The 27,690-nt window shown below is 34.7% G+C and overlaps 4 protein-coding genes across 4 annotated transcripts; 1 reads left to right on the top strand and 3 right to left on the bottom strand.

Moving 5' to 3' along the window:
• Window positions 1-236: 236 nt before the first annotated feature.
• On the bottom strand, window positions 237-1,254 carry LOC116346126 (RING finger protein vilya). The gene is made up of 3 exons (XM_031776033.1): window positions 1,161-1,254; window positions 615-1,092; window positions 237-537 (listed from the first exon to the last, which is right to left on the bottom strand). Exons 2-3 carry the CDS (start codon window positions 1,079-1,081, stop codon window positions 237-239), a joined length of 768 nt encoding a protein of 255 aa, XP_031631893.1. The 5' UTR covers window positions 1,082-1,092; window positions 1,161-1,254.
• Window positions 1,255-1,643: 389 nt separating this feature from the next.
• LOC116346125 (pickpocket protein 28-like) lies at window positions 1,644-7,946 on the bottom strand. The gene is made up of 7 exons (XM_031776031.1): window positions 7,855-7,946; window positions 7,631-7,768; window positions 7,317-7,459; window positions 3,391-3,547; window positions 2,476-2,954; window positions 2,006-2,123; window positions 1,644-1,941 (listed from the first exon to the last, which is right to left on the bottom strand). The coding sequence occupies exons 1-7, from the start codon at window positions 7,944-7,946 to the stop codon at window positions 1,644-1,646; spliced, it is 1,425 nt and encodes a 474-aa protein (XP_031631891.1).
• A 5,199-nt stretch (window positions 7,947-13,145) lies between these two features.
• On the bottom strand, window positions 13,146-17,902 carry LOC116346189 (TBC1 domain family member whacked). The gene is made up of 5 exons (XM_031776128.1): window positions 17,339-17,902; window positions 16,108-16,388; window positions 15,327-15,669; window positions 15,001-15,136; window positions 13,146-14,928 (listed from the first exon to the last, which is right to left on the bottom strand). Exons 2-5 carry the CDS (start codon window positions 16,382-16,384, stop codon window positions 14,602-14,604), a joined length of 1,083 nt encoding a protein of 360 aa, XP_031631988.1. The 5' UTR covers window positions 16,385-16,388; window positions 17,339-17,902; the 3' UTR covers window positions 13,146-14,601.
• Window positions 17,903-19,917: 2,015 nt separating this feature from the next.
• LOC116346134 (signal peptide peptidase-like 3) lies at window positions 19,918-26,942 on the top strand. The gene is made up of 8 exons (XM_031776055.1): window positions 19,918-21,000; window positions 24,794-25,212; window positions 25,286-25,600; window positions 25,794-25,934; window positions 26,003-26,110; window positions 26,186-26,390; window positions 26,653-26,773; window positions 26,847-26,942. The coding sequence occupies exons 2-8, from the start codon at window positions 24,978-24,980 to the stop codon at window positions 26,913-26,915; spliced, it is 1,194 nt and encodes a 397-aa protein (XP_031631915.1). The 5' UTR covers window positions 19,918-21,000; window positions 24,794-24,977; the 3' UTR covers window positions 26,916-26,942.
• The last annotated feature ends 748 nt before the right edge of the window (window positions 26,943-27,690 follow it).

The following is a 27,690-nucleotide window of genomic DNA, read 5'->3' as shown; positions in this document are numbered from 1 at the left end:
TCGACTAACTTTCCAATCGATTTGATTAAGATACATCAAGACATTTGCGATAAGCAATTTGTTGTTTGTTTGTGATACCTTCAAAAAACCAGAAGTCACTATGAACGGAAGAAAGTTCAATGTAAACATTGAATTGTTTTTCAAACATTTTTTTTATTTCATGAATGAGTCATCGTTTGACTAAACTTTTTGTGATCATTTTGAGTTCCAATGTCAACTACGAATGGAATTACAATTCAAATGTTGCTGAAACTTAATGTTTTTTCCCCATACATTGAATCGTCATTGATGTTTCGATTCAGGTCATATCGGTTGGTGCGTTCTCCTCCGTGGTGATCATATCGTTGCGGTGGTGGCATTTCGAATCGTGGACGTTGTGTTGGCTTTAATTGATCATGTCGTTGTGGTGGTGGCATTTCAAATCGAAGGCGTTGTGTTGGCTTCAATCGATTGTTTCGTTGCGATAGTCCAGCTGGCATTTCTTGTTTATCTCGTTGCGGTGGCTGATGTTTTTGTTGATTTCGTTCCCGTTTGCGCCTAAAATTTTCAATTTTTTTAAAAATATTTTTTGATGAACAATGAAGCACTTTCTGCACTTTTCTTTAGAAACTCACTTTTTGAATTCATTTTTATCTTTACGAAATTCAACAATGATGACTCGAATGTTATCCTTTTTCTTTTTTGCGATCTGCATCTTTCGAACCTTCTCCTCGATTTCTTTGGCCTTCTTCTTCGCTTTAGCGATCTTTTGTTTAAAATACGGGATCATTTTTAAAAATTTCAATTTTGTCAAACGAAAGTTTGAGTGTTGAAACTTCAACGCGTTTTCCAATGGTTCCGTTGTAAAGATTCCAAATAACTTTCGGTACCGTTCTGGCATTGTGCGTGAAATTTCTATGAAATGAACTTTTTCGTTGCAGACCATACATTTGCCACCATTTTTATCCCGACATTTTTCACACAACACATGATAACACGCAGCCAAATATATTTTTCGCCGGTTTGTCGGTTCGTTGAACAATTTTGCTTCAAAAATACAATTGTTGCAGAACACAACGGGGTGTTCGATTTTCATTGACATTGCGAAAATGGCTGATGGATTGGGAATAAAAAACTAAATATCTTCACAACAAGAAATGGAAAGATAAACTGTGACTTACATTTGTTGTGCTATTCAAATGCTCAATTGACGTTGCAATTTGATGTGGGCATTTATTTTCAATGTTTCGATTAACAATTTCAACTGGATGTCGATGAAATTGAAAGAAAAGTCTCGAATGGTTGCAACAGCAATGCTTCTTGGTGCACAGTTTATACTTGAATGACAATGGCTTCGATTGGAATGGATGTTTGACAGATTACACTCCGTGAATAAGACATTTAAGTGTCAATGTTAAGTTGAATGTAAGTGTTTGTAGTTGGCAACTTGAGTGATGAGCAAGAAAGAAATCTATATTTAATATTGTCACTTTATTAAAATAACTGTTGAAACACTTTGAATACTGACAATGTAACATATATGCACAAATTCAACAACTCAAAAAAAAATTCTGTGAAAATGTCATTTTGGAACATAACCAAGCGTGTGTTAGCGTGCTGGAAAATCTGTGCATCGTGTATGTTGTTTGGTAGGGATTTAAGTTTCATTTTTTGCTTTGTATTTTTTCCTGCATTTGCGACTCGATCGATCCGAGGGCAATTCTGCATATGGTTGGTCGTTCAAATGGAATGACCACATTTCTCGAATGCCAAATGGTCCAAAACAATTGAAATGTTGCAAAGTAAATCATTTCCACGATGCTCAGCAACGATAGCCCCAAAAATAAACCCAACAAACCGCCACCAATCGCCATAATATCCGTAGTACTGTATCTTTCTGTACGCTGCAGAGTGCTTACTTGATCACTGACGAAAAATATGTTTAAATGTGACTTCTCTGTGCTGTGGAATAATGCAAAAAAATGTTAGTGAATTTGAAGACTGAATTCATGTTGATTTTCATTACTCATTGCTTTTTAATCTTCCACCCTTCATAGTCGTCGGGTTGAATTTCCTTCGGTCGATGTCAGCATCATACTTAATCTGTACGCATGAGGGTAGACAATTACATTTATCACGAAACTCTTTAATGGTTTCATTTTGAAAATAATCGTCTCCAAATAATTGCAACTGCACAGGAGAACAACAAAGGTAGTCTATTCCTCCGCAGATTTTTGTATGTTCATCTCCTGGAAAATAAAAAAAACGCTTTTTGTCTTTTTGTATTTGAGCTGTTGGGACGGAAGGGTTATTTCAAAAATAAAGGACCGAATAGTACATTTTTAAAATTAAAATGTTGAAACTTTTATGTTTATGTAGCGTGAAATTTGAAATTCCGGATGTCAGAGAGAGGTAAACCTCATGTTCTACCTGGACTCTCCGCACATTACTGTTCTAAATGAAATTTGATATTTAAATTTATTCATTCAGACATACTTGGCATTGAAAATGTTACGCATCCACACTGAATTAGAGTAAAATTGGCCAGACATTCGGTTTCGCAATTATATTGTGTGTATAATTTGAAGAATCGCAACTGACGTTCCGAATTGAAGAAGCATTGTCGTTGATTTGGTGAATAGTGACGTAGTCCTTCGGATGTTGTAATCATTTTCGGTTTAATCATGATGTCCGATTGCTCTGACGTTAAAATGTCAAAATAGCAAGTTAATGGCTTTGGTGTTTCGCCTGGCATAGTCAAGGCCACTTGAAATCCTTGATCGAATTCAGAGCAAAAGTTATTAATATCGTTGATAATTGATACCAAATGCATTTCCAATCCTCCAATTTCCTTATTTGGAATAAAAACACGACGCGGATATTCATTTTCTGAGTATCTATTTTCATATCCATTGTCCAAGCTCCATTGTGACACATTTGGGAATTTGTTAACGGTCATCATTTCGGGGGCCATGCTGAGAAATGAGTAATAAGTAATGAAGTGAAGAACAGAAGAGATGATAAATAAAAATCACTCACTTTTCAGTGTACATTTCATGCGAGTTGAATCCGTTATATTGAAAGCAAAGTCCCATTTCAGTGATAACTGTGGACATATTTTTCCCACAATCCTTTAAATTCACAAAACGACCCGTATAACATAGAACCACTGTGTCATACAGCTGTGGTGACATATCATCAATAATTTTATAAATTGAGTCATTTATAAATTTATTTTTCAGAAAAAAATATGATATTCGTAGTTCTGTTGGGCATATGTAGTGCAGTATTTCATATCGCATTAACCTACACAACATTTGTAAATTATTATTTTATAAATGATTCCGTGAGAATGAAAGAGGGAAAAATATAATATACTGATAAAGGTTGATATTTATTTGAAATTCGTACTCAATGTATGAAGATTCTTTTGGTCCCTTGAAGTTATCAATCACACGAAAATCGTAATCAAATTTCTCCTTGCGAAATTTGGTCAGCGGGCAGATAGTGATTTGGGGAAATGGAATATCTGAAATGAATTTATCGCTTTCTGCGTTGGTCACAGTTACTGGATTATGGCGCCAATGTATCCAGACATTTCGGATCGAGATACTGCACAGGAAAAGTGATAAAATGACAGCGACAGTCCACCATAATCTATTCAAAAGTGATTTTATGGGTAAAATCATTCGTGTCGAAACTTATGAAAATTATAGAATATGAAGACCAATAATGTGCGAGAGCGAGATAAATTTCTCAGGATGATTTCAATTTTTTTCGGAAAATCCCTAGCAAATCGGAAGATTTTTTTCTAAATTTCGAAAAACCCAAGCAAATTCGAATAATTTGGAAATAACAGGAGGGTAAAGCCCTCCCCTCCCCTCGTATATTACTGATGAAGACTTATACCTTTCGCTCCAATGTCGATCTCTTTCGGCAATATATCGAACCCCGTGAATACTGTTATTACAGAATATATACACCATGAATACTAAATATCCTTAATATAAATAATATTAATATATTTGATACCTGCTGTTATTGCAGAATTCGATTAAATGTTTACGCATCTTCATTTTTTCAAATATTTATTAATATTTTTGACAGTTATTCAAGTAAATTTATGTGAAAAAAGTTATTTAAAAAAAGATTTCGGCGCAGAGCGTTTGATATGGGTGCTATGATCCAGGAAAGCTTCAAATATACTAATTGAAATACCAAAATGTCGACATCTAATTAACTTGATTATTTTTTAATTGAAAAGCTCTTGCATGACTTCATCATGCAATTGTTTGAAACCATAAATATTGTAAGATAATGAAATACAAATTGGTGAGTGGATTGTAATATTTTCCACAGTTTATGGTTGAAATAAAATTGAATTGAACCTTGCCCAATGTTCAATTCAATTAGCCTAATTGAAAATGTCAAACAACACCTTATAAAACACAAGTGGCTTTAACGAATTCCAATTTCAATCACAATAAAAAAATTGAAAATTTCGAAGGCGAACACCTTTTTGACTCTTCATTTTTTTCCCGGTGTTCATAAACTTAAAATCTCCGCCCTCCCTCTACTTATTTCTCTTCATTCATTTCCACTTCATCCCTCGAGTATAACGAGCAGACCATGTACTGAGCATGGATAAATATCCGAGATCTTTTCTGAGAATCGGATATTTAACGCAGCAGTCCATGCATTATTACCTTGGGGTTACCCACGAACTCGATACTAGAAAAACTAGAACATATTAGAAAGATGTCAAATGTACTTGTTATATGGCGTTTTACTAGAAATATTAGAAAAAATTAGCACAATAGCACATATTAGAATCCGTGGTTTCCCCCTCGATTATTACTCTTTCTAAACGAAGTGTGTGTAAGACTCGAATTCGCTTGTGTATCTTAAATACATTTCGTTTGAAGGGGTAATAACCCAATAACGTCGATCTGTGACGTTCAAACACACACTCACATAAACGAAGAAAACCATGAGTGAGTGTGTAATCATGAGCAATCTATGCTGAGTGTATGGTCTGATTACGGGTAATATGACCCGATAGGTTGGATGGTGAATCTGTTAATAGTTGGTCGTTTGAACGGAATGACAACATTATTCTTTTTCGAACGCCAAAAGCTCAAAAACAATCGAATTGTTGCAAAGTAAACGAATTCCACGATGCTCAGCAACGACATCCCCAAAAATAGTTCAAGCAAACCCCCACCAATTGCTATAATGTCCGTAAAAGTGTAGGATTCAGAGCGTACTAGGGTAGAAACTTGATAATCAACAAAAAATATGTTTAAAAGTGACACCTGGGCGCTGTAAAATAATTGAAATAAAGAGGCTTACGTACGCAAGCTAACTTTTCCGCATGGAACCGAAATTTTGGGAATAAACTGAAATTATGGTCTATGTATGGTTACAGTAACTTGAATCAACGTGAAAACTTGTGAATATTATTTTCTTATCAAAATAAATAATCACACCAAGTTTAAAGAAATTTCAATCAAAAAAATAGCCTGTTCAAAGTTTCACATCATTACGGTACCACAAAGGCAAGTCTTTCATACAAAAATGAAATGTTTTGTGGATTTTTGTATGAAAAGTCTGTGAAAAATTGATTGCATCTTAAAACTAACATCAGATTCAGGTTTCTCGTGCCAAAAAATCCCCCACTACACATTCTTTCAGCGTTCAAATTGAAATAATAAATTATTTTAAGGCATTTTTCTCATAAGTGCCTCTTCAGAGTCTAAGTTTTACACCGGTCAATCAATGTCGTTGAAAATTTGACTAGATCTATTCCTCGTAATGCCCAATCATCCCGTTAAGTCAGATTTTGAATTTCATGTCTGAGCACGAAACCATCGTGTCACCAAAATGGTTGAAAAATGATCAAAAAAGTAAAATGTATGGATTGTGGGTACTTCATTCGGACCAAAAAAAATTACACCGGTCAACAGATATTGATCAAAAACTAATCAGCACGTCTCCTAGTAGTCCCAAATCATCCTGCAAAGTCAGAATTTGAATTGAGTTTTTGGAAGAAGATTTATCGAGTTAACAAATTTTGGCAACACGCCACAGGACACAGGACACAGGACACAGGTCACAGGTCACAGGACACAGGACACATCACACACAGCGACGCACATTAATATGCACCAAAATCATCTCCAATCGTGTTTTCTACATTAAATATGCATAGAAAACATGTTTTTGGATGACTTTAATTTTTTGGCCTAATACAATACCTTTCCTACACTAGGTGTGCAGAAAAGTAAAATCTATTGTCAAGTTCAAAAGGTTAGTATCATTTTCATTACTTAGTTGAATTTGGTAGCCAGCTAAGGGATTGCACTGCCTGCATTGACCGGTCAAATTTGGTGCGATCGATTTCGGCGGCGTATTTTATGAAATAATCGCAAGCTGGTAAGCAGTTGCAGCTATCACGAAATTATTTAATGGAGTAATTTTTTGAATCATCTTCTTCAAACAATTTCATTTCGGCATTTTGATAGCACTCAACTTTCGCTGCTCCACAGATTATTGTGTGTTCATCTCCTAAAGAAATAAATGGAGAGTTTAGCCATTGAAAGTAAATTTCAGGTGTTTCATAATCGTACTTGGCATCGAAAATTTCACGCATCCGCACATCGTTCGAGTAAAATTAATTACACACTCTTCTTCGCAATTATTCTGGGTATAGAATTGAAAGAAATGCAATCGACGTTCAGAATTGAAAAAGCATTTCCTTTCACTCGATGAATACCGGCGTATTCCCTTTGATGTGGTATACATTTTCGGTTTGATATCAATATATCCGTTCTTTCCGAAGATAAAATTTGAAAGTTACGAGTCATTGCTTTTGGTATTTCACCTGGCATAGTCAAGGATACGTCAAAACCTTGGACGACTCCAGCGCACAAATAGTTGAAATCGTCTGAATAAAACTGCATCGATATAAATAATGCTGCTCTTCCTTCATTTGCCGCAAAGACACGAAACGGATAGTGATTTTGAACGGTGTTTTCATTTGAATACAATCCTTTTTAGTATACATCTTCTAAACTCCATTGTGACACATTTCGATTGGAATTCACTATCATCAATTCAGGGGCCATGCTTCAGCATGGTACAAGTCATGGAAAGAACAGAAAGAGACAAAAAACAGAGGGCGATTGTGAAAAGAGACTTAGAATAGAAGATTGATCAATACTTTTCGGTGTACATTTCATGTGAGTTGAATCCGTTGAATTGAAAACAAAGTCCATCCTCTGTGATAACAGAGGTCATGTATTCATAACATGGAAACTCTCTTGAATGAAACTCACAATGAAACAGTGTCGAATTCATATCTGGTGCCATGTCATCAATGATTTTATAAATTGAACTATTTGCATATTGTCTGTGCGTAAAAGGCTTTAGAAAATCTCGCCGTTGACAAATATTGAGCAATGCATCTAATCGCATTAGCCTAGAAAATATTTAAAAATATGTATTATTTTTAATTATTTTTCGTATTACGGTAAAAATGTGCATACTCAATGTCTGATAAAATTTCTGGTGTTTTTCTATAACTCTCGTACGAATCATTGGTGAAATTCAATTTTCCCTTGAGGAATTTTGTGCGTGGGCAAATTGTCACGGTGGGACAGCCGAAATAGGTTCGTCTTTTTCTGTGAAACCCACAGTAACTGGACTATCGCGCCATTGTATCCACACCTTTCCAATCGAATAACCACACACCATAAGTGACAAACTGAAGACCAAAATCCACCATAATCTATTTCAAAATCGATAAACAAAAATGATCAAAATCATTTATTGAATCTATTCTCTTGATTGTCCTTATAAATTCGGGATGTATACCTCTCGGTCCAATGTCTTTCTTTCGCGGTGATATATCCAATGCCAGCAATACATTTGCTTTTATTGCAAAATTTCACGAAATGATCACGCATCTTCGCAAAAATAATATAAAATATGATTTGTTTGTGTTTTTGTTAATTTTTCATTAAATCAAAACCAGAGAGTATATGTGTACAAAATATAGAGCGTTTGATACCTTCGAACGTTCCAGATATTGGATTATTGGATTATTGGATTAAACGGGGAGTTATTCACTTCGATGCTCAAGTTTCGTAACTTATTGCATGACGACCCGACTTGTGCTGTCACTCGATTGCTTGGAGAATGCTTCCCACGGTGTGGCCCACTTTATAGCAGCCATGTAACTAGCCTCCGTACAGGGCCAGTGACCAGGGCTTTCTTCTCAAGTCAATTGTCGTGACAGTCACAAGTATTCCATTCATTCCTAGATGGCGTTGGGCTCTTCTTATTTCAATGGAGGAATGCACATATCGCTGGTTTACCGGTATATTCACCAGAGATGTCGCACTACCTTTTTACGGTTGACGTATTGGATATTTGACATATCCAAGACACCAACCTAACGTAAAGGCACTCCATTTTACGTGTGTCTATGCTGAACCCATTATTCTTTGTGCACACACACGGGACCGACGGCTTTAAGTGCCCTCCGAAGCACTCCACTAGCCCGAAACCCGGCCAAATCTATTCCGCATAAAACCACTGATAATTCCTGAGCGAATCACGGTGGAAAAATACCGGACCAAATTTGACCGAGAATCGAACTCGTGTCCTCACGCTCACAAACCTGGCACGCTAACCACTAGTCTATGGCTGAGTTAGATATACTAACCGAAATAAAATAATTCCCACCAATTTAAACAGTGGATTTTATTGCCGAATCTTATTGGTGCAATAATCAAACAAAATATACGTGTTACCAATGTAATTCGAGTGACTAATAATTAAAGTAAGGCGCATTTTCCATGAGGAATTTCGACAAATAAATTGATTAGATCTTCTGGATATCCATCAGAATCGGCCACTCAACGTTCGTGATATATTTATGTATGCATTTATATTTTAAATACGTTTCTAGTTTTATCTAATCGATTGCTTAATACTGAAACTGATTTATTGCCAGAGATTATGTTATTTGGTTGTTTTATACAAAACGATGCCTAATAAAAAACGAATGAAATATCCATTCGAACATAAAATAATTTTATTCAAATATCGATTCTGTTGTCATTGAATATCTCGAAAAAAATAATAATATTTTTCAAGGAAATTTTTCGGTATTTTCTTCAAATTTTAATTGAAACCCAAATGGTTGAATTGCGGACTTACACGGAGTATGAACGGAGCTGTGCGGAGATAGACGAGAATTGTATTAAGAATATGCGTACGCATAGTAACCATTGCGCGCACACTAATTTACTTTCATCCGATTTACTCTCATCCGTTGTATGCTGTTTTCGTCTATCTCCGCACAGCTCCGCTCATACTCCGTGTATGTCTGCAATTTAACCATTTGGGAAGTATAGTAAGCACTTCCGGAGCGAGCGGAGGCCGGTTTGTATGCTTTCAAAAAATTCGAAGTCAACAGAAATTTTTCGGTAGTTAAGGCAAATCCTTATTTTACGCTCTGATTCAAATCCAAATTTGAACAAATAATTTGATGAAAATTGAAATTATTGCCATTTTTTGCTACAAATTACCTTAACTATTTTACACACGATGCTATTTCATAAATACCCCTATAATTTAGCATATGTGTGAGTGTCACTGTTTGCTAGTTGCTTTGGTAGATAATGTAAAGTTTTAGAATGCGGAAAAACTGGACGATACCATTATGCACAAGAAAATGACAGTTCGCACATAGTATTGTCGTTGTTAAACTGATATGCGACTCCACTTGACACGACAAACACAATGACACGACAAACGTGTAATTAGTCATCTGTGTGAGCGTCAGTGGTCTTTAGATGCATTTGAAAAGGATCAGTCTCTCGTGTGCATTTGAGTGTGAAACATAGACAAACGCAGTGAAAAACTATTATTTTGTTAAAATTATTTGAATTTTTTGGTGAATTCAACTCAATCAATTCTTGTGCTCGTTAAAAATGGCATTATCCGAAGAACGTCCAGCAAAACGTCAACGATTGGAAAGCGAAACCATCAACACCGGGAAATTAATTGAAGAGAATAAATTACCGGCAACAACAATCGGAAATTTGTACCTAAATGAGAGGTCAGCCGATGTGTATTTTGTGTGCGGAGAGGAGAAAAAGCGTATACCAGCACATAAATGCATTTTATCAAATGCAAGCAGTGCATTCGATGATATGTTTTATGGAGAGGCGGCAGTAAAGGGCGACGTCAAATTGGCATCAACATCTCCTGAAGCATTTAAGGATTTTCTGATGTTGTTCTATTTGAAACAAGTGAATATTCGCACTATACATCTGCCGGAAATTATTGGTCTAATGAAGAAATTTGGTCTAAACCGTGTGTTGTATGACTTGAACATACCAGCCGCAAATGACTCTCCAAGTCACATATTGAATGCACTTAATGACGATTGCATTCGAGCCATCTTGCAAAAAATTACGCATCCTCGTGACTATCTGAATGTGGCTGAAACATGTCTTTGGTTTCAACAAAGTGCAAAAACGGCCTTTCCATCTAAATTGGAAATGTTACGAATTTGTAATGTAACTGATCCGATTACGTTAGATCTAACACGCGCAAAGAAATTTTTAAAACATTTTGGACCATCAGTGAAATCAATCGACTTCAAGCCTGAACATGGCAATGAAAATGATACTTTAAATTTGATTTCGGATTTGTGTGGCAAAACGTTAATTGAATTGAAGATTAGTAATACCAGTGAGACTTTAGATTTTAACACACGTTCACCATTTGATGCTCTTGAAAAATTGACCATGGCTGATTGTACTATCTCTAATTTTAATTTGCATTCACAATTAAAATGCTTGGATTTACAAAGAATAAATTGCAATCCAACGGAAATCATTCAACATTTTCCGAAGTTAGAAGAAGCCAATGTCACTTTAGACATCAACCATGATTATTCTATTGATTTTGTAAGATTAAATCCACAGCTGCAATCATTCAAAATTACTGCCACTCATTTAGTCCATCTACCCAATCTCGAAATTATTGTAAGTCTTGTGCCAAACCTCGTTAGTTTTACATTTGAAGGCTGTGTATTTAATCAAAGGAATTATGAAAATCTATTGAATTTGAGTCGATTCCACAATTTGAAACGTTTACATTTTTTAACTTATTACTGTAAGGAAGTAACTATTCTCAATAGGTGTTTAGATTCTTTAGCTGAAAATAATGTTCAACTTGAAGAACTACTAATTTGTAGATATCCCATAGATGAAGTAACAAGTATAACAAAATTTCAATTTTTGAAAAAGTTATGTATTGATATTCTTTTAGAGGAGAATAAATTGATCCACCTTGTTAAAAATTTACCGAATCTCGAAGAAATTCGAGTTAGGTACAGTTCTGGGACAAAATTAACTGAGAACACTCTAAGCGAAATTGTTGCACTTGGAAATAGTTTGAAAAAGTTAACATTTTCAGTGGATATGCTTATCGAAAAGAATGATTTCGAATGGATTTTGGCTTTGATTAAAGGTCGTGTGAATGTTCAAATAAAATGTAAAGAATGTAAAGTTTCAAAAGGTCGTTTAGACGCTAATCGTAAATGGTTGAAAATTGTATATGGTTATTGTGCTCGTTTAAATTGTTTTTAAATAAACTTTGAAATTATTAGAATGAATCAAGAAAAGAAATGCCTAGCACCCTACAATTAAGTATATTCTTTCCTTTTATTATTCTTTATTTCCTTTACTTTATTATTATCTTGAATTATAAACAAAATGGTGCCATTTTCATTTCCAAATTCAATTTCTTTTATATTCTGAATCAAATAATTGAAATATTTACTGTATTTTCATCAAAAACAAATTCTATCACTGAATAAAGAAAGTTAATTTTTTGTGTTTTTTTAGATGTTTGGCAATCTCTTTCGTGTGAATGTCGCAATCGAGTTTATTAACTGCAATTATAAAAATCGAAAGAAAAATTAAAATAAAGTGATAAAAAAGTTGTATTATTCAAACGTGTTTTATTGAATGAAAGCATGAGTAAATTAAAACATTAAAATGATTAGACTCTGAATTCAGATCAGCTTCCGGCAGATGCCGATGCAACAGCTTGCGAACCGGCATTAAAGCTTGATGGCAGGTGAGCTTGATACGAATAGCAACCAGGTTGTTCTGTAGCTTTGGGGACACCAGAAACAATTTGAATCATCTTTCCTGTGCTACTTGAAGCTTGGCTACCGCGAAGGCTACCGCTTCCAGTTGCGATCGATGCTTGACCAGCTTGATTCTTCAATTCATTTGCTGTATTTGAAACTTGTCCCGATGTTGGATCAGGCACACCACTAATTTTGTCTGAATCCTGTTTTTAGCACTTCTTTTGGCTTGGCCAGCACCACCACTTAAGTTGATTTAGCCAGCCACTCTCCATAATCGTCGGGTGGAATTTCTTTCGATCGATGTCAGCATCATATTTAATCTGAATTGATAATAATAATTAGTAGCTATAATTATAGATTACATGATGGCAAAATTAAGTACCTGATTACATGAAGGTGCTATCCATTTCGATTTTTTGATAAGCCAACATATTATTTAATAAAATCTTCATTATCCATTTCGATAAATTGATAGAGAACTTACAAATGTAAACATGTAATGTATTTAAATACGTTTCTAGTTTTGTCTAATCGATTGCTTAATACTCAAACTGATTTATTGCCAGAGATTATGTTATTTGGTTGAAATATTGCATCCAGTGGAAATGATTCTAACCACTAAATTCAAGTTTTATACAAAGCTGTGCTTAATAAAAAAACGAATGAAATATCCAATCGATAATAAAATAATTTTTATCCAAATATCGATTCTGTCGTTCTTGAATTAGAAACAATCAATGCTACAACCATAAATTGTACTTTTGTAACTGCTACATTTTTGAAAAAAAAAGGAATTAAATGTTCAAAAGTTTTCCAAACTTCTGAAAAAGAGATTTTCCTATGAAGGTAAAATATTAATCCTGCGAAAACAAATCCTGTTTACCCATCCAGCTTCAATATCACTCTCATAATTTGTTCTGAAAGAAATTTTGAATGAACAAAAAACTCCTTCGATTTCAATTTTTATTCTAAAAAAAAAAATTGCAAATTAGTATAATTTCGATTATTTTATTAGCTTGCAAAAAAATGATACAAAACCATGAATTGTGTTGAGTAACTGTGTAGACATTTACAAGTATGACTAACTTATTCGCTAGAGTGTTTCATGTAAACCGAATGAATTTTGTTCATAATTTTTTATTAGCTTAAATAAGTGCCCGAAAGCATGAATAAAACAAACAAAAAATTCGCTAAATGTCTTATACTTCTAGAGTTATTTGATAACCGGCCTTTTGTATTGCATCGATTTGTTAGACCGACAAAAAACTCATATGGTAAATTCCATTCTGCCAGTATCAAACTATGGCTGTTATTGTTCGTTCAAATGTCACTTACTTTCTACAGAATTCGTATCAAAACTGTATATAAATTGGACTATGTTAGATTGATATGCTTTACAGTTAATACATTTTTGCTTGTATTCGATTTTCAGGAGTTCACGGGCTTGTTCTCAAAAAATTGATTTCAAAAATGTTGAATTTATTCAGAAACCTTATTTTTTTTAATTTCAGAAACTATTTTCGAAAATAATGCACAAATTCGGGCCTATTCAAATACAATACGGGTAACATAATTGGAAAAAAATCTTGTCAATATTTCCAGATTTTGATGTAGACAAAAAACACGAATTGAACCAATTGAAATTTTGGAAATTAAAAACCATAAATCATTTCCGATTTTTTTTCCTTTTTAAATTTATTTAATTTGTTTTTCATTAAATTTCTCGATCCGAATCGTACTCCACAATTTCAAAATTGATCCTTCAATAATTTCAACCATTTTCTGCAAGTTTTCTAGCGATAAGCGCAAAATCTCCTCGAAAACAAAATAATTCGATTAAAAAATTGACTACAATATTCAAATTGCACATATTTCCGCCGGTTAAAAAAATGTTGTGCTCCGATTTAACTATTTCATCAAATATATTGTTCGAATTAAGGCCATCGATGTCAGTTGCTGATTTTTCTTGTATTTTATTCTTCTTTAGCTTAATCTACTGGACTTTACTGTGGAAAGTTAGAGAAAAGGTTTAAAACGGGACGGATTTTGTGCAACATTTAAATCGTCGTACAAAAGTGTTGGAATTTGAAAATTGACATCATTATTGGAATGAATCAAATGGGAAAAAAATCAATTGTGCTAAATATTCTCTTATTTGAATAGAGTTAGTAAATTAATACTGATATTATAAATCATAGCCAGATAAGAAACAAACAAAAAATCGTTTTTTCAATCCGAATTCTAAATGAAACTTCTGCACATGAAGTTTCCTATCGAAACCTGTTTCGGATTTCAATGTTCAAATCTCAATCATAATTCGCGATATTTAGCAACTGAACAGCTTATTCAGTGACTTAGGTCGTTCTACATACTATATATATAAATCGAATAAATAAATTGTGTGTGTGTTTTTTGTGGTACAAAAGAATAGGTCATTTTCTTTTTTACATGCTCTTCGTTTTACGATGTAGTGTGGCTTGTCGTTCGTGTTCGATTTTAAAATCTTCAACGGTTAGATTGAGTCGCATTATATGGTGCATAATGAAATCTTCGGTGAGGTACTTGGCTGGTGGTGAACGTAGCGCGGCTATCGTTTCACACATTCCATTACAGGATTTTCGCACCTTTGCCGATCCCAAACATGCTCCAAGTATTACCAGAGCCACTTTGAACACAACTTTTATGCCCTCGCACAAAAAACAATCCCAAATTCGTAGCAATGTATCCCATGGCAACGTTCGAGTCATGGCGCAAAGAAACCAATCGGTCATCTGGAAATAATTAGAATGGATTTTAGAATTCGAATACAAGAACTCTTGGCGGAGAAAAGTAAAGAGATTTACATATAGGAACGGTTCAACGTTGTGCTTCTCCAAGTGACGATGCACAGCCGGTGACGTCTTCTTCAGTAAAGCATGCAACATGTTCGCATCTCGTCGAAGCATTTCCATTCCAGGCGTGAAATAGTCAGCTAAATACCTAAAGCAATAAACACAGAACGGATTACTAAGATACTCGGTACATACTACAGTACTACTACTTTAAAAAAAAAATTGAAGAAAAAAACGATCTGTTTTGATTAAACTTTTTTTTCTCGAAAAATTCTTATCTCAAAAATTCCAAAGTGGACACGAACCGATCCGTGCGATAAGAATATATATATACTCACTTATCACAAACGCTGACAAAACACCAGAACGCCTGTTCGGCAGGCATGTGCATTAGAAGAAAAGCAGCGATAGGTGCTTGTGCTTGACAGTAGCCAACTTTTGGATTGAGCACAGAATATGCTTTAAGAACATTGAACAGCTCTTTTTGGCCCGGTTTTTCTTCATCGACAAACATTTCATGGTTGGGGAATGTTCTGTGTTGGTCTTTCTTGATGTCATCCATGATGTGCTCATTGCCCGGCTCTTTTAGCAATTGTTCGTATAGATCGGGATTTTTTTCGTGTAATAAATAAGCGCCAGATAGATAAAACCATGCTCGCGGCCTTACTGATTGGGGAATGCCTGCAAAATAAGTACCAGATTTAGTGAAATTGTTCATTCTAATCTCCTTTCACTTCATTCAGTTTCGATCCAATTTTTTTCAGGATTTTTTTTTTTTGATTTTTTTTCGCCTAAATCGACTAAATCGTGCTTTTTGTTAATTTAAAAAAAATAATATGAAAATATGAGGGAAAAAAATTACGAATGCCGGAACATTTCCCGATTTTTTTTTTTTTTTCAAAAAATGGAAAATTCGGGAAATCTTCTCGCAAAAATTCTCGAATTTTCGGAAAAACATTCGTTAAAAAAAAGATTTTCAAAAAATATTTCAGCATTCGTTTTTTTTAGATGAAAAAATTAACAAAAAACCAAAAAAATCAAGAAAAAAATTGAGAAAGAACCAAAATTTGCTTTAAATAATAATTGCTTTTCGAAGCATTTCCAAATAAATATGTGTACCTTTGCGACATCGTTCTCGAACTTTTTTATAATTTTTCGCCATATAATCTTTCCAATTTTGTATCATGTGCAACCATTTCTTTTCGCGTGCGACAATTTGTGCCGGTGATAAAACCTCTTTTGGTTTATCATTAAATTGAAAACCACCATAGAATCCATGACGATCCGGACAACTAGATATCGCACTCACTGACGAACATAACGAAATGTTATCTGCGGTTTTTTGTATTTGATTTACTGGTTCGGTGGGTTTTGTTTCTGATGTGGCTGTCGCCATCGTTCTGTAATTAAAATAAACATATATACAAACATTAAAGTAAATGCATGACAAATTCGAGGAAATAAAACGCTAAATTGACGAAATCACAATATTGAGATTTAATGCTGACCATGCACGCTCATAAAAAATCCATCTAAATGTAAACAAATCGTTTGATTTTTTGGTGATCGATTGAATAAATCACGCACATTCGAGAGATACAAAGTGAATAATCGGATGAGTGAGAAAGAGAGGTAGAATAATCTGAAACAAACGTAATCGTGCACGCTTCAAATGGGGGCGACTAGAACGTATTGACTTAAATACGGGTTACAGCTATTATTATTTGAAAAAGTAAAGGCGGAACATTTCACTAATATGTGAATCTAAACATGACGTTGATAAAACGATACATCGAGCTTACGCTGTTTCTCTCTGTCACTTATTCATTGGTATCTTCATTCATTCCGTGTATCTCTGTTTACTGTAAATAGAACACATGAAATGCTGTTGAATATAGATATTGGCGGTGGGTGGAAAGAGCGCGCGCCCATTCAATCAAATTTATTGTTTTATGCTGTTTTTTTTTCGTCGTCATATATACATTCATCGTCGACATTCCATGTTAGTTTTTTATTCGGGCTAAAATCTTATCAAGTACACAATAAACAATGACGACATATGAAATATGAATAGAGCAGAGTGTTGACAGCGAAAATAAGAAGTTCTATGAGTCGACCCGATTTAAAACAATTCGTCAGATCAACAAGCGCTCGCGCGCACAAACCAAAACTAAATGCAAATTGAGAACGACGATGACGGCGAAGGCGACGAATGTGCAATTGAAAAAATTGCGCAAATCGACTAATTGAAATTGTTGTGGTTTTGGGATATTGGGTTGCGCGTTGAATTTCAATGAACATGATGATCGCTTCGGCAGCAACCGAAATCCAAAAATATACCTATACTCACTCTAAATTTGGACGTCAAATCGGTTGCGACCAATGTATTTCCATAGATGATTGTTGTAATTGAATCCTAAGTCGCGACAACACTGGCAATTACTCTTGTTGCCAGTCACTTTTTTTTGCTGCTGCTTCGATTTTCGTTGTTTTTGCTGTTTGACTTGTGAACTGGTTTGACTGCACTAAAACGCACTTTATATAAGTGAATCAAAATATGCGACAATGAATGATGACGTCAAATCAATCAATAATTAATGCGTTTTCAACTGAATTTGTAAAGGCCATCGCACGTTTAAAATCCAATCAGCAAATTGCAAAACAATTTCACACACTCGAAAGATAACAAACGATTATTCTCTGATGTTTGCTTTGTTTGTCGTTTTTATGTCGGGTGTGATTCGAATAATCAGAATACCAAGTTTTCCAATAGATAAACACACAAACTTTGGTTTTTATTTCTCCAATTCACATTTGCACTGCACAAAATTTCAGTCACGAATTTAGAGAGAAGAAAAAATATGTGAAGATAATATAACAAATACGCGCACATATAGAGAGTAAGTAATTACAACTAAATGTTATACGATCTATATGGACGACGACGGTAGAGATGGAATCACATTTAATACAATACATTATGACTTCGATGGCTGTGTGTGTGTGCGTTTGTGTATTAATGCTTGCGTCGCTCTCTATATGTATACGATGTGCGAGAGTATTTGTGTCACAATAACTACGCGCGAACGCATTAACTTTCATTTTGACAGTTCGACAACGGTGGCGCCTTGAACCATACCACTTTTTCCATGTGGCCAAACTACGCGAAACACTTTTATTTACTAAATATTGTGAACAGGTGCATACTCTACTGTTTGCAAAACAAAAACATACAAGGCGCCTATTTGACTCAAACGAGATTTTACGGAAAGTTTTCGTTTTGTTAACGGGTTGCTTTGTTGGTTTTTTGTAAATATTTCTTTGGAAATCGCTAAAAAAACACTTCCATTCATCTGAAAAAATGTAAATTCTTCAAATTTATAGCCAGATATCGACCAAATTCCCGATTTTGCTTCGAAAAATTTCGATTTTCCCTAAAAAAATCACATTCTTCTATAGTATATTCTTTTTCGCAACATTTCTTTCTAATTCTGAGATTTTTCTACAATTCTGGTAAAAAAAATATTTATCTTGTGCAGAATGAGCCGAATTAGATATTTTCTTAAAAAAAAACCCGATTTTCTCTTCAAAATAGCGAAATTTCAAAAAAATCATCAAAAAGTACCCATTTTCTCGGTAAAACTTCTCGTCCAAACAACAATTATCAAATGTTTTTACTATTTAAAACTCTCTCTCCGCATGAAATCGATGCAGATTAGAGTATTTTTTTAGACTTTTCAGAGAAAACCAAATTGGGTGAATGATTTTTTAAGGGAGAGCATGTCTTTCATATTGTCCTTGTTGGTTCAAAAGGTGAGTATACGTTTTTGTTCCCGATTTTTCACTTCGACAGGAAGAGAAAGCAGAATTTTACTACAATTTGGTTGAAGAAAGTATGTTAATTTGGTGCAAGACACCAGCAATTCTTATCATTGACGCAAATAATCGTCGGACAATTTCGTTCTCATCAAAACATCATCTCTTTCTCTCTTTATCGCGAACGGAAAAAATACTTTTATTTGAGATTATGAAAAAATCGGCTCATTTCTTCGTCAAAATTCTTAAACACACTAAACGCCTAAAAAATGACTTCTGATTGCAAAAAAACCATGCAATTGAATCGTAGTGTTTTGAAATATGACATTTATGCATTGCAAAACGCATACACACTCGAACGCATCGTGTTTGTAAAATTCTTATTAGTTGTACGTGTATGTTTGTGTATTTATGTTCGTTCGACAATTGTGTATGTATAACAAATTTACGTAATTTTCATTCACCGATCAGATCCATAGAAATAAAAAAAAATTGTGTACAATAAGTGTATTGTATATGAGTGGGACTAATGTATATGCCAGAATTTAACGGACTCGATCTCAAAAAAAAAAAAACTCACCGCAACGAAAACATTCCAAGCAAAAGTAGTTAAATGTTGTTGAATAAAAGCGAAGTTGAGATCGAAATGTGGTGCAAAACTAAGGCGTTGGTAACCAATTGCATATATGTACCGAGTTCAATGAAATTTCCTCGAGTTTGATTGAACAGAAAATAAAACAAAAAATCCTTCAAAAAGTGACAAAAGTCAAATCAACGATAACCCGTATCAAAAAAACGTTGTATATTTGCATATAATATCTATAGATTGTTTTGTACGTTGTGCGCGTTGTGAAACATTGACATATCAGTCAATAGCATTGCGACCGATGGGACGACCCAATGCACATCGAGATTGCGAGATACACAACGCAACAAACATACAACTACGTTACTAGTCGCTTGCGTTCGATGCTATGAACGTGTGTACATGTGTGTGTGTGATTGTCATTAATAGTTTGTGAAGCAGCAGTGTACAAACAGAGCGCACACACATAGAAGGCCATCGAATGTAAAGTGGAGTTGGGTATGTTGAATGCGAACGAAACGTTCGAATTAGTGCGAAATATGGCGCTCTCGTCGTCGACGTCGAAAAATATGAAATCGATGAGAACACTGGCTTAAGTGAGTGTGTACATTGAAAGCTACATAACAAATGCAGCTAGCAGTCAAACATATACAAATGCTCTACACTTGAGCCAATGGAATAAAAAAAAAAGTTATAGTTCCAATCGAATTTCGATTATTTTCCGTGCAATACACAGTGAATGATGTATTTAAGTTGAATAAAAATTCCATAAAAAATTAAATGGAGGTGACAACATAAAATCATAATATAAAAATCGAGCTGAAGAGAGGAAAAAAAAGACACACAAACGTTGTGGTTGTACTTCTTCCAGAGTGTTTGCAAGAGGGAGAGAGTGTCAGTCAAAAATCGATGCAAGTGAAGTGAACGAAAAAAGAGAGCGAGAACGAAATCACACACAAATTTCACAACACACAAGTGCACTATCGAGTCATTCAAAGTGAATATTTATTTAGAAAAAGAAAAAGAAAAATGAGCCAAGAATTCATCAACCGAGTGGCAAAAATGCAATCATAAAATTTGAACGAAGAAAAATAATATGTAAAACGGTGCAAGAAAGTGAGAGATAGAGAGAACAAAAAATGATGAAAAAAAATCAGAAATAAATTGAAACATTCATAGAGCAAAAGAAGTAAATGCTAAACAATGGATGAAAATAATAAGAAACGAAAACGTACCAATTGTGTTTAAATACAAGACAAGACAGAGATAGAGATAGATACAGTGCGCTCTCTGTGTTGGATGTGTGTTGTTGTTGTTATTTTTTTTGTTGCTCTTCTGTTGAAATAAAGTAAAACTAATGTGGTTCTGGTTGGCTGATACACACGGCTTCTTCTAGCAATATTCACCGAAAAAAATATATATATTAAAACACCGAGTGTGTGTGTACATTGTTTGTGTGTTGAGTCGATTGTATTTTGTTCAGCAATAAGTTGTTTTTTTTTTACTCGCTTGGCTTTCTCATATTTTACGCGAACAATTCGTGCCTCTTGCCTTTGTACACCTTGTTGTTTGTGTTGTTGTTGTTTTTTTTTGCGTCATTGTTGTTGTCGGTGAGTATATTTTCTTTAAATTTAGGTTCCATAACAGAACCAAACACATAAAAAAAGAAATCATATGATGCTGTTGTTTTTGCTGCTACTGTTGCTCTGAATGCTCCAACTGTGTACTGTGTGCGTGTGTACCGTTGCTTTTCTTTTTCTTCTCTCGGCATTTTCTCGTCTATTTCTCATGGCCCCGAAAAATAAATAATCAAAATAAATCCAGTCGAAAATATCACCAACGACAGCCGATGCATTTTCTCGATTTTGTGCATGCGAGAGACAGAGCGTGTGTGGAGATAAAAGTCAGATTATTATTAGTTTTTTTTTTCTCTAGCAGCGAAAGGGAATTTATTATTGAGTGTGAGCTACATTGAATTTGTGTAATAAACTCATGCTGTGCTCGCACTTTGCTTTGCAATTTCAACCTCCTCCTCCCCGCAACATTTTAATTAAATTCTGCTACGCATCGAGCTAAAACAAAAAATCGACTGCAGCCGGCTGCGGGTTAAGTGAGAGTGAAACGACCGAAGATTGAGAAAAAGATTGGCGGGCCCAAGTGAGATTGAGTGAAGTGGAGATATTGAGACGCTTGGACTGAGTTTGATTCGAATAAAAAGCGATTGCCAACAACATAGATCGATGTAAACAGTGTGAGATCGAAATCGTGGTGATTTAACTCCGGCATATTTTAGTGGATCTGTCGATTTAGCTGACAAAGTATCGGCGACTCGATTTATTTTATATTATAACATTTCGTCTTGCACACGTAAAATGCGAGACTGCGTTAATGGTCGCAACACGGTAAAATCTAATCAAATTGCGAAAAGAAAGAGAGAGAGAGACAGAGAAAGAGGGAAAGTTAGAGAGAGAAGGAGAGATAGAAAGGGAGATGGTGAGCGCAGGAAACTCGATTATAATCGATTCGGCCAGAGGGTAGGGACGGATTTTGACACGAAACCAGTACAAGTCAATTATGCTTTACTTGGCTTTTTCTCACCGCATATTGTCATTGTTCGTTGTTTTTGTCGTCGTTGTTGTCATTATTGCATTTCAACGACTTAGTCTCTCTATATTTATTCATTTCATTTATTATTTACGGACCGTGTATTTCAAAAAAACCGTCATACAATTCGCCATGCAAATATAAATTGAAAAGGCGGCAGAAAAGAAATTAATTGAATCGGTGTGTGTTGTTTTGTTTTGCTCAAAAAAGCATTCGATCACGACATTGCAAATGGGGAAATTTTACATATTACTTTGTACCGAAATCAAAAAAACAAAAATTTGTGTGTTTATTTTAAAGTTGCGTGCAGCATCGATCACAAGCAGCGTTTTTTATGAGCCATGAGTTTTGCAAGCGCCTCTATTCATTACATGTTTAATCAGAGGCATCGAACGTTTTAAAACAGGCAACCTTTTTAGGAAAAAAACAAAAACTCATTTATTATTATTATCCGTTTTTCTCTCTTTCTCTCTCACTCTGGGAAACAGATAGCAGATTATCTGACTTAATGTATGACAGAGATACAGATTTACTGATTATGGGTAACTGATGCTTAACTTGGCATTGGTGTTCAATCAACGCTGTTGATTTCATAGATTTTCACGACAATGAATTTAGTTTTGTGCGTGCCGATTTGAATTTAGATCAACAACTGTTTTTTTCATTGAACACCGATCAATGTCGAACCGCACAGTTTGAGTTAGATTTTTTTTCTTCGGATTTTCAATTGGATTTTGGAAAATTTGCACCAAAATTTAGAATTAGAAAACAAAGTAGTTAAAATTCCAAACAGATTGAAACATTGTTGAACTCAATTTGAAGTGTTGAACATTCAAATTCGATAGAAATTGTTGTTTCTCAAACTATTCACATTTCAACAGTAGAGAACTGGTTCAATTCAGTGTTTAATTCATGCATTGAAATCGAGTGCCACAATATCTTGGAGCGTCTTTTCATGTAATTCGTCTTTTATATATCTCTTTCTCAACCACACCTTCCCTCTCTGTCTATTTCTCTCTTACCTTCTCCCTCCTTCTCTGTTTCTTCCTCTAAATCATTCCGTCTATCTCCGTGCTCTGTTTTTGTAATCAAAATTCGTGCATTCATGCGTGCAAAAAGAAATATCTTCCTCTCTCTCGCTTCTTCATCGGCCAAATCTTTGTTGCGGTCATAAAAAACCACTCCGACGAAACAAAAAAAAACCGTAATACAATATGTTCCGTTCCAAAAATGGGTGTTATAAAATTGCATATGGATACAATGTTGCGTGTTGTTGTTGTTTGTTTTTTCGATTCTGAAAAATAAAATTTTCTCAAGTCATTTCAAATGGTCAAATAAATCCATAAATATTTTACAGAGTTGCAACACCTATGTTGTAATATCCAACTGACACACTCAATATTTACATGAACACATTGCTTCGAAGCCCATTCAATGCAACCGGGGTATAGAAGAAAAAAAAGCCGTTCTCGTATATCGGCGGAGAAAAGAAAGAAAAACACATAAGTTCATACATTCCCGGAAGAAAAGGAATAACCAAATCTATCGGTCATTGGCTTCGCTTGATTTCAAAACGGTGTCAAAAAAAAGAGTTTCCTATAAAAATAGACAGACGAACATAATTGTTATTTTTCAGTATTTAAACAGTGATTTTGTTCGTGAAGCGGCTATTTTTAGTGGATTCCGTTAACACAGTATGTGATTAAATAATGTTTAGCCACATTAATTATGGCGTGAACAAGAATTTGCCGTATTTAAAATCAATTTATGTCGATTGAATGCGCAAAAATTCTTGTTGTTCAATATTATTTTGTTTCGTTTTGCTAGAACGACTAATAACTGCCATTGTTTTGTCAGCGTGATAAATCGTGATAATTGTTATTGCACAATAAAATTTAATCACTTGGAACGAAGACACGATTTTGGTGTCATTCGAATGTCGCTTTTTGTGGATATCGGTGTTCTTCTTAGTTGCACGCCATGCCGAGCAGTTTTGTTTAAAGTGAAGAGAGGACAGAGAAAGGAGGACAATGGGAGAAGGAAGGAGAGGAGGAAAGAGAAAGAGAGAGCGAGATAGAAAGAGAGATAGAGTGAGAGCAATAGAAAATGTGCTCATTTAAAGTCATAAAATGCACGGAATTAATACATGGTCAAACATATATTGACACATTAATTTAAAATTAGAGCTGGTGCTGGATTTGATTGAAAGTCATTTCAAATGAGTAATACATGGTTGTGTGCAAGAAGTATAAATCGATTAATCGCTTCAAACTAACTGAAAATATGACGTGATTTTAAGCGAATAAATCGTACATTTCAAATAAAGTGCTTTTTAAAAGCAAACTTGCAACTGAAAATTCCAATCCAGAAGCTAACTGTTCAGTTGCTGCTGGATATTCACCACACAAGTCCACACCATTTCTGTTCACGGAGTACTATCTATACGAAAAAAAAGATCATAGAAGACTGGTGCCAGTTGTTACATAAGACCATTCGTGAATATATTCTATATTATCTATCAGCAATGGGTCAGATAGCACTTCAAGCATAGCGCTACTTGAAAATGACTATATAAAGTGCAATTATTTACCGAACATATTCGTGTTGATTTCTATTTCGTTTTTTTTTCTGTATTTCATAATTGAGCCGATTGTGATAAGATAAATGGAGCAATAAGCAATGCACTTACTAAATATCTGAAACTGTCACTTTATTTATAACAATTCGTTCATTTAGACGGTATTCATTAACACGTTTCTGTTTATTTAAAATTGAATTTTTTTATTGAATTTATTTCAGGCTCCATAAGTTGTGAATTCAACAGTTTGGATGAGTTAACAAAGCCCAAGACAAAAACATAAGAGAGCAAAATAAACAAACACCTAGCAAGAGTGCGAGAAGGAGATTTGACGGAGAGTGAGAGAGAGAGAGGCGAAATACTCAAAGCAAAACCGTCGTTTATCGCTGAGTGCGTGACGACGAAATGTCGCACGGTGCTGGTGGTGCTGGTACAACGACCGAATTTCGTGAATATCAGTGGGCCTATAGCGTAATGGATTCGTCGCGTGTATCGACCTGTCTCATATCGATGCTACTCATTGTCTATGGCAGTTTTCGTAGTTTAAACATGGAACAAGAGCAACGTGAACGCGAAAAGAAGCGACAAAACGACAGCACAAATAATTTACTAACCGGTGAACCAGTGCCGCAGGAACAAAGTATGTAACACAAATAGTGCAATGCACACATTGAATAAACCGAATAACTTTTGTTGTTGTTGTTGTTTCACAGATAAATTTGCCACATTGGACACAATGCATGCTCTTTGTCTTCCACTTGGTGCGTCTGTATCGTTGTTGGTGATGTTTTTCTTTTTTGATTCGATGCAAATGTTATTTGCCGTTTGCACAGCAATCATTGCAACCGTAGCTCTAGCATTCTTACTCCTTCCCATGTGTCAGTATATCATACGGCCATGTTCCGATGGTAATCGAATATCATTTGGATTTTGTGGACGATTTACAGCTGCCGAACTATTTAGCTTTTCATTGGCTGTATCAATAGTATGCATTTGGGTACTGACCGGACATTGGCTACTCATGGACGGTATGTATTAATCCGTATCATCTATACATAGTAATCTCCTTTCATCAAATCTACCTTTGATACCTATCGTTGCCATTTAATTTTCACTCTATCGCAAACCAAAGTTTCTTTTTATCTCAAAATTCAATTTTTTCGGTTGGATCACGTTTTCCACAAATCACTAATCGATTTTTTGTGTGTCTCTTTTTTATAGCCATGGGAATGGGATTATGCGTTGCATTCATTGCATTCGTTCGTTTACCAAGCCTAAAAGTATCGACACTACTGCTGACTGGACTACTGCTATATGATGTGTTTTGGGTATTTTTCTCATCGTACATCTTTAGCACAAATGGTAAACAATTTCGTTTAAAAACTTCACCTTTTTCAATGAAATCTAATCGAATAAATTGTTTTTTACAGTTATGGTAAAAGTAGCAACACGGCCCGCAGAAAATCCAGTCGGTATAGTGGCACGCAAGCTGAATTTAGGCGCTTATGTCAAGGATACACCAAAATTAAATTTACCAGGTTCCTTTCTTTTAAAATGATTAACATTTTTTGATATATGTAAGAAAAACGGCTAATGACTTTGTAATTTAATAGGAAAACTGGTGTTTCCAAGCATACACAACAGTGGACATTTTTCGATGCTGGGCTTGGGTGATATTGTAATGCCTGGTTTACTGTTGTGCTTCGTACTGCGATATGATGCATACAAAAAATCACAAGGCACACTGGCCGATGTCGGCGTACCAGTGCCCAAAGGGGTCGGCTCAAAGTTGACCTATTTTCATTGTTCACTATTAGGGTAAGTTTTATACAAAACAATTCTTTCGATAAAAATGTGAGAAAATGCTATTTCTTAGTATTTTGACACAAATTATGGGCATTTTTTGAATTATGACCATTTTTGTGGAGACCACGTACCACAGGAAACTTATTTTCGATCATTTTCAATGCAATGCGAATAAAAAACCAAAATTCGAGACTTACAGAGCCCAAAATAGTCACTAAATTAGCAAGAGAATGTTTAAAGAGTTTACTAAAATGTTGTTTTCATTTCTTTGCAGATATTTTCTTGGCTTACTAACAGCAACTGTTAGTAGTGAAGTATTTAAAGCCGCTCAACCAGCATTATTGTACCTGGTGCCGTTTACACTATTACCATTGCTAACGATGGCTTATTTAAAGGTGGGAATAATTACAAATTATTCAAGCAATTTTTGAATGAAACTAATTTGTTGTTCTATTTCTTTGTCCACAGGGGGATTTACGGCGAATGTGGAGCGAACCATTTATTATTCAACAATCGTCAAAACAGTTAGAAGTCTGAGTAATTTTAAGTGGAATTTCTGTTTAGCAAAAAAAAATGAAGTGAAAACAATATGAGAGATGTAGGAGTAGCAAGAAGTGATTAAACAAAACAAAAGGAAAAATAATAATAATAATAATTGAGTGAATGCGAGGAGAGAAGGAAAAAAAAACAAAAACAAAAGATATAACTGTATATTTAGCTCCAGTGCACGTTTTTAGGCTAATTCGTAATCTTAAAATGTATGTTATATGGTCACCATCAGCATTACACCAACAACATTTCTCACACAAAACTCACTTATTTACACTCATCAAGCAGAAGAACAATTCACTTTTAAAAAAATCATAATCGTATCAAGCAAACGATCAAAATGGCAAATCATTCATACTCCCGTTTCATTTCATCGGAGCGCTGATCTATTTTACGGATTTCATTTTTTACCAATCGATCAAACACCATGACATCATTCGCCACCTCTTTTTAAAACAAATTTAATTTGTGATCCAAAAATGCTTTTTACATCGAATTGCATTTTTTTTTATTTTGCTAGAGATTTTGTATTCATCAAACAGTTTTTTAAGAGGATATTCAATTATGTGATTAGATTTTTTTTTCAAATCATGTACATTTAATTCGTAGATCCATTTAGAGAATATTTTTTTTTTTGTTAGAAGAGATATTTTTTTACTTTTCCGCACATCTACTGAAATTGGTTAGAATACATAAAGAGATCGCCAGAACTGTTATGGGCACCGGTGACGTGAGGGTACTAGTAAGTGCTTGCACTGATTCC

This window comes from Contarinia nasturtii, unplaced genomic scaffold (genome assembly GCF_009176525.2).
Source record: "Contarinia nasturtii isolate CC-2019 unplaced genomic scaffold, AAFC_CNas_1.1 Cnas_scaffold_1435, whole genome shotgun sequence".
NCBI lineage: Eukaryota > Metazoa > Arthropoda > Insecta > Diptera > Cecidomyiidae > Contarinia > Contarinia nasturtii.
Note: the sequence above shows the minus strand (reverse complement) of the source record. Positions and strands in the feature narration are given on the sequence as shown.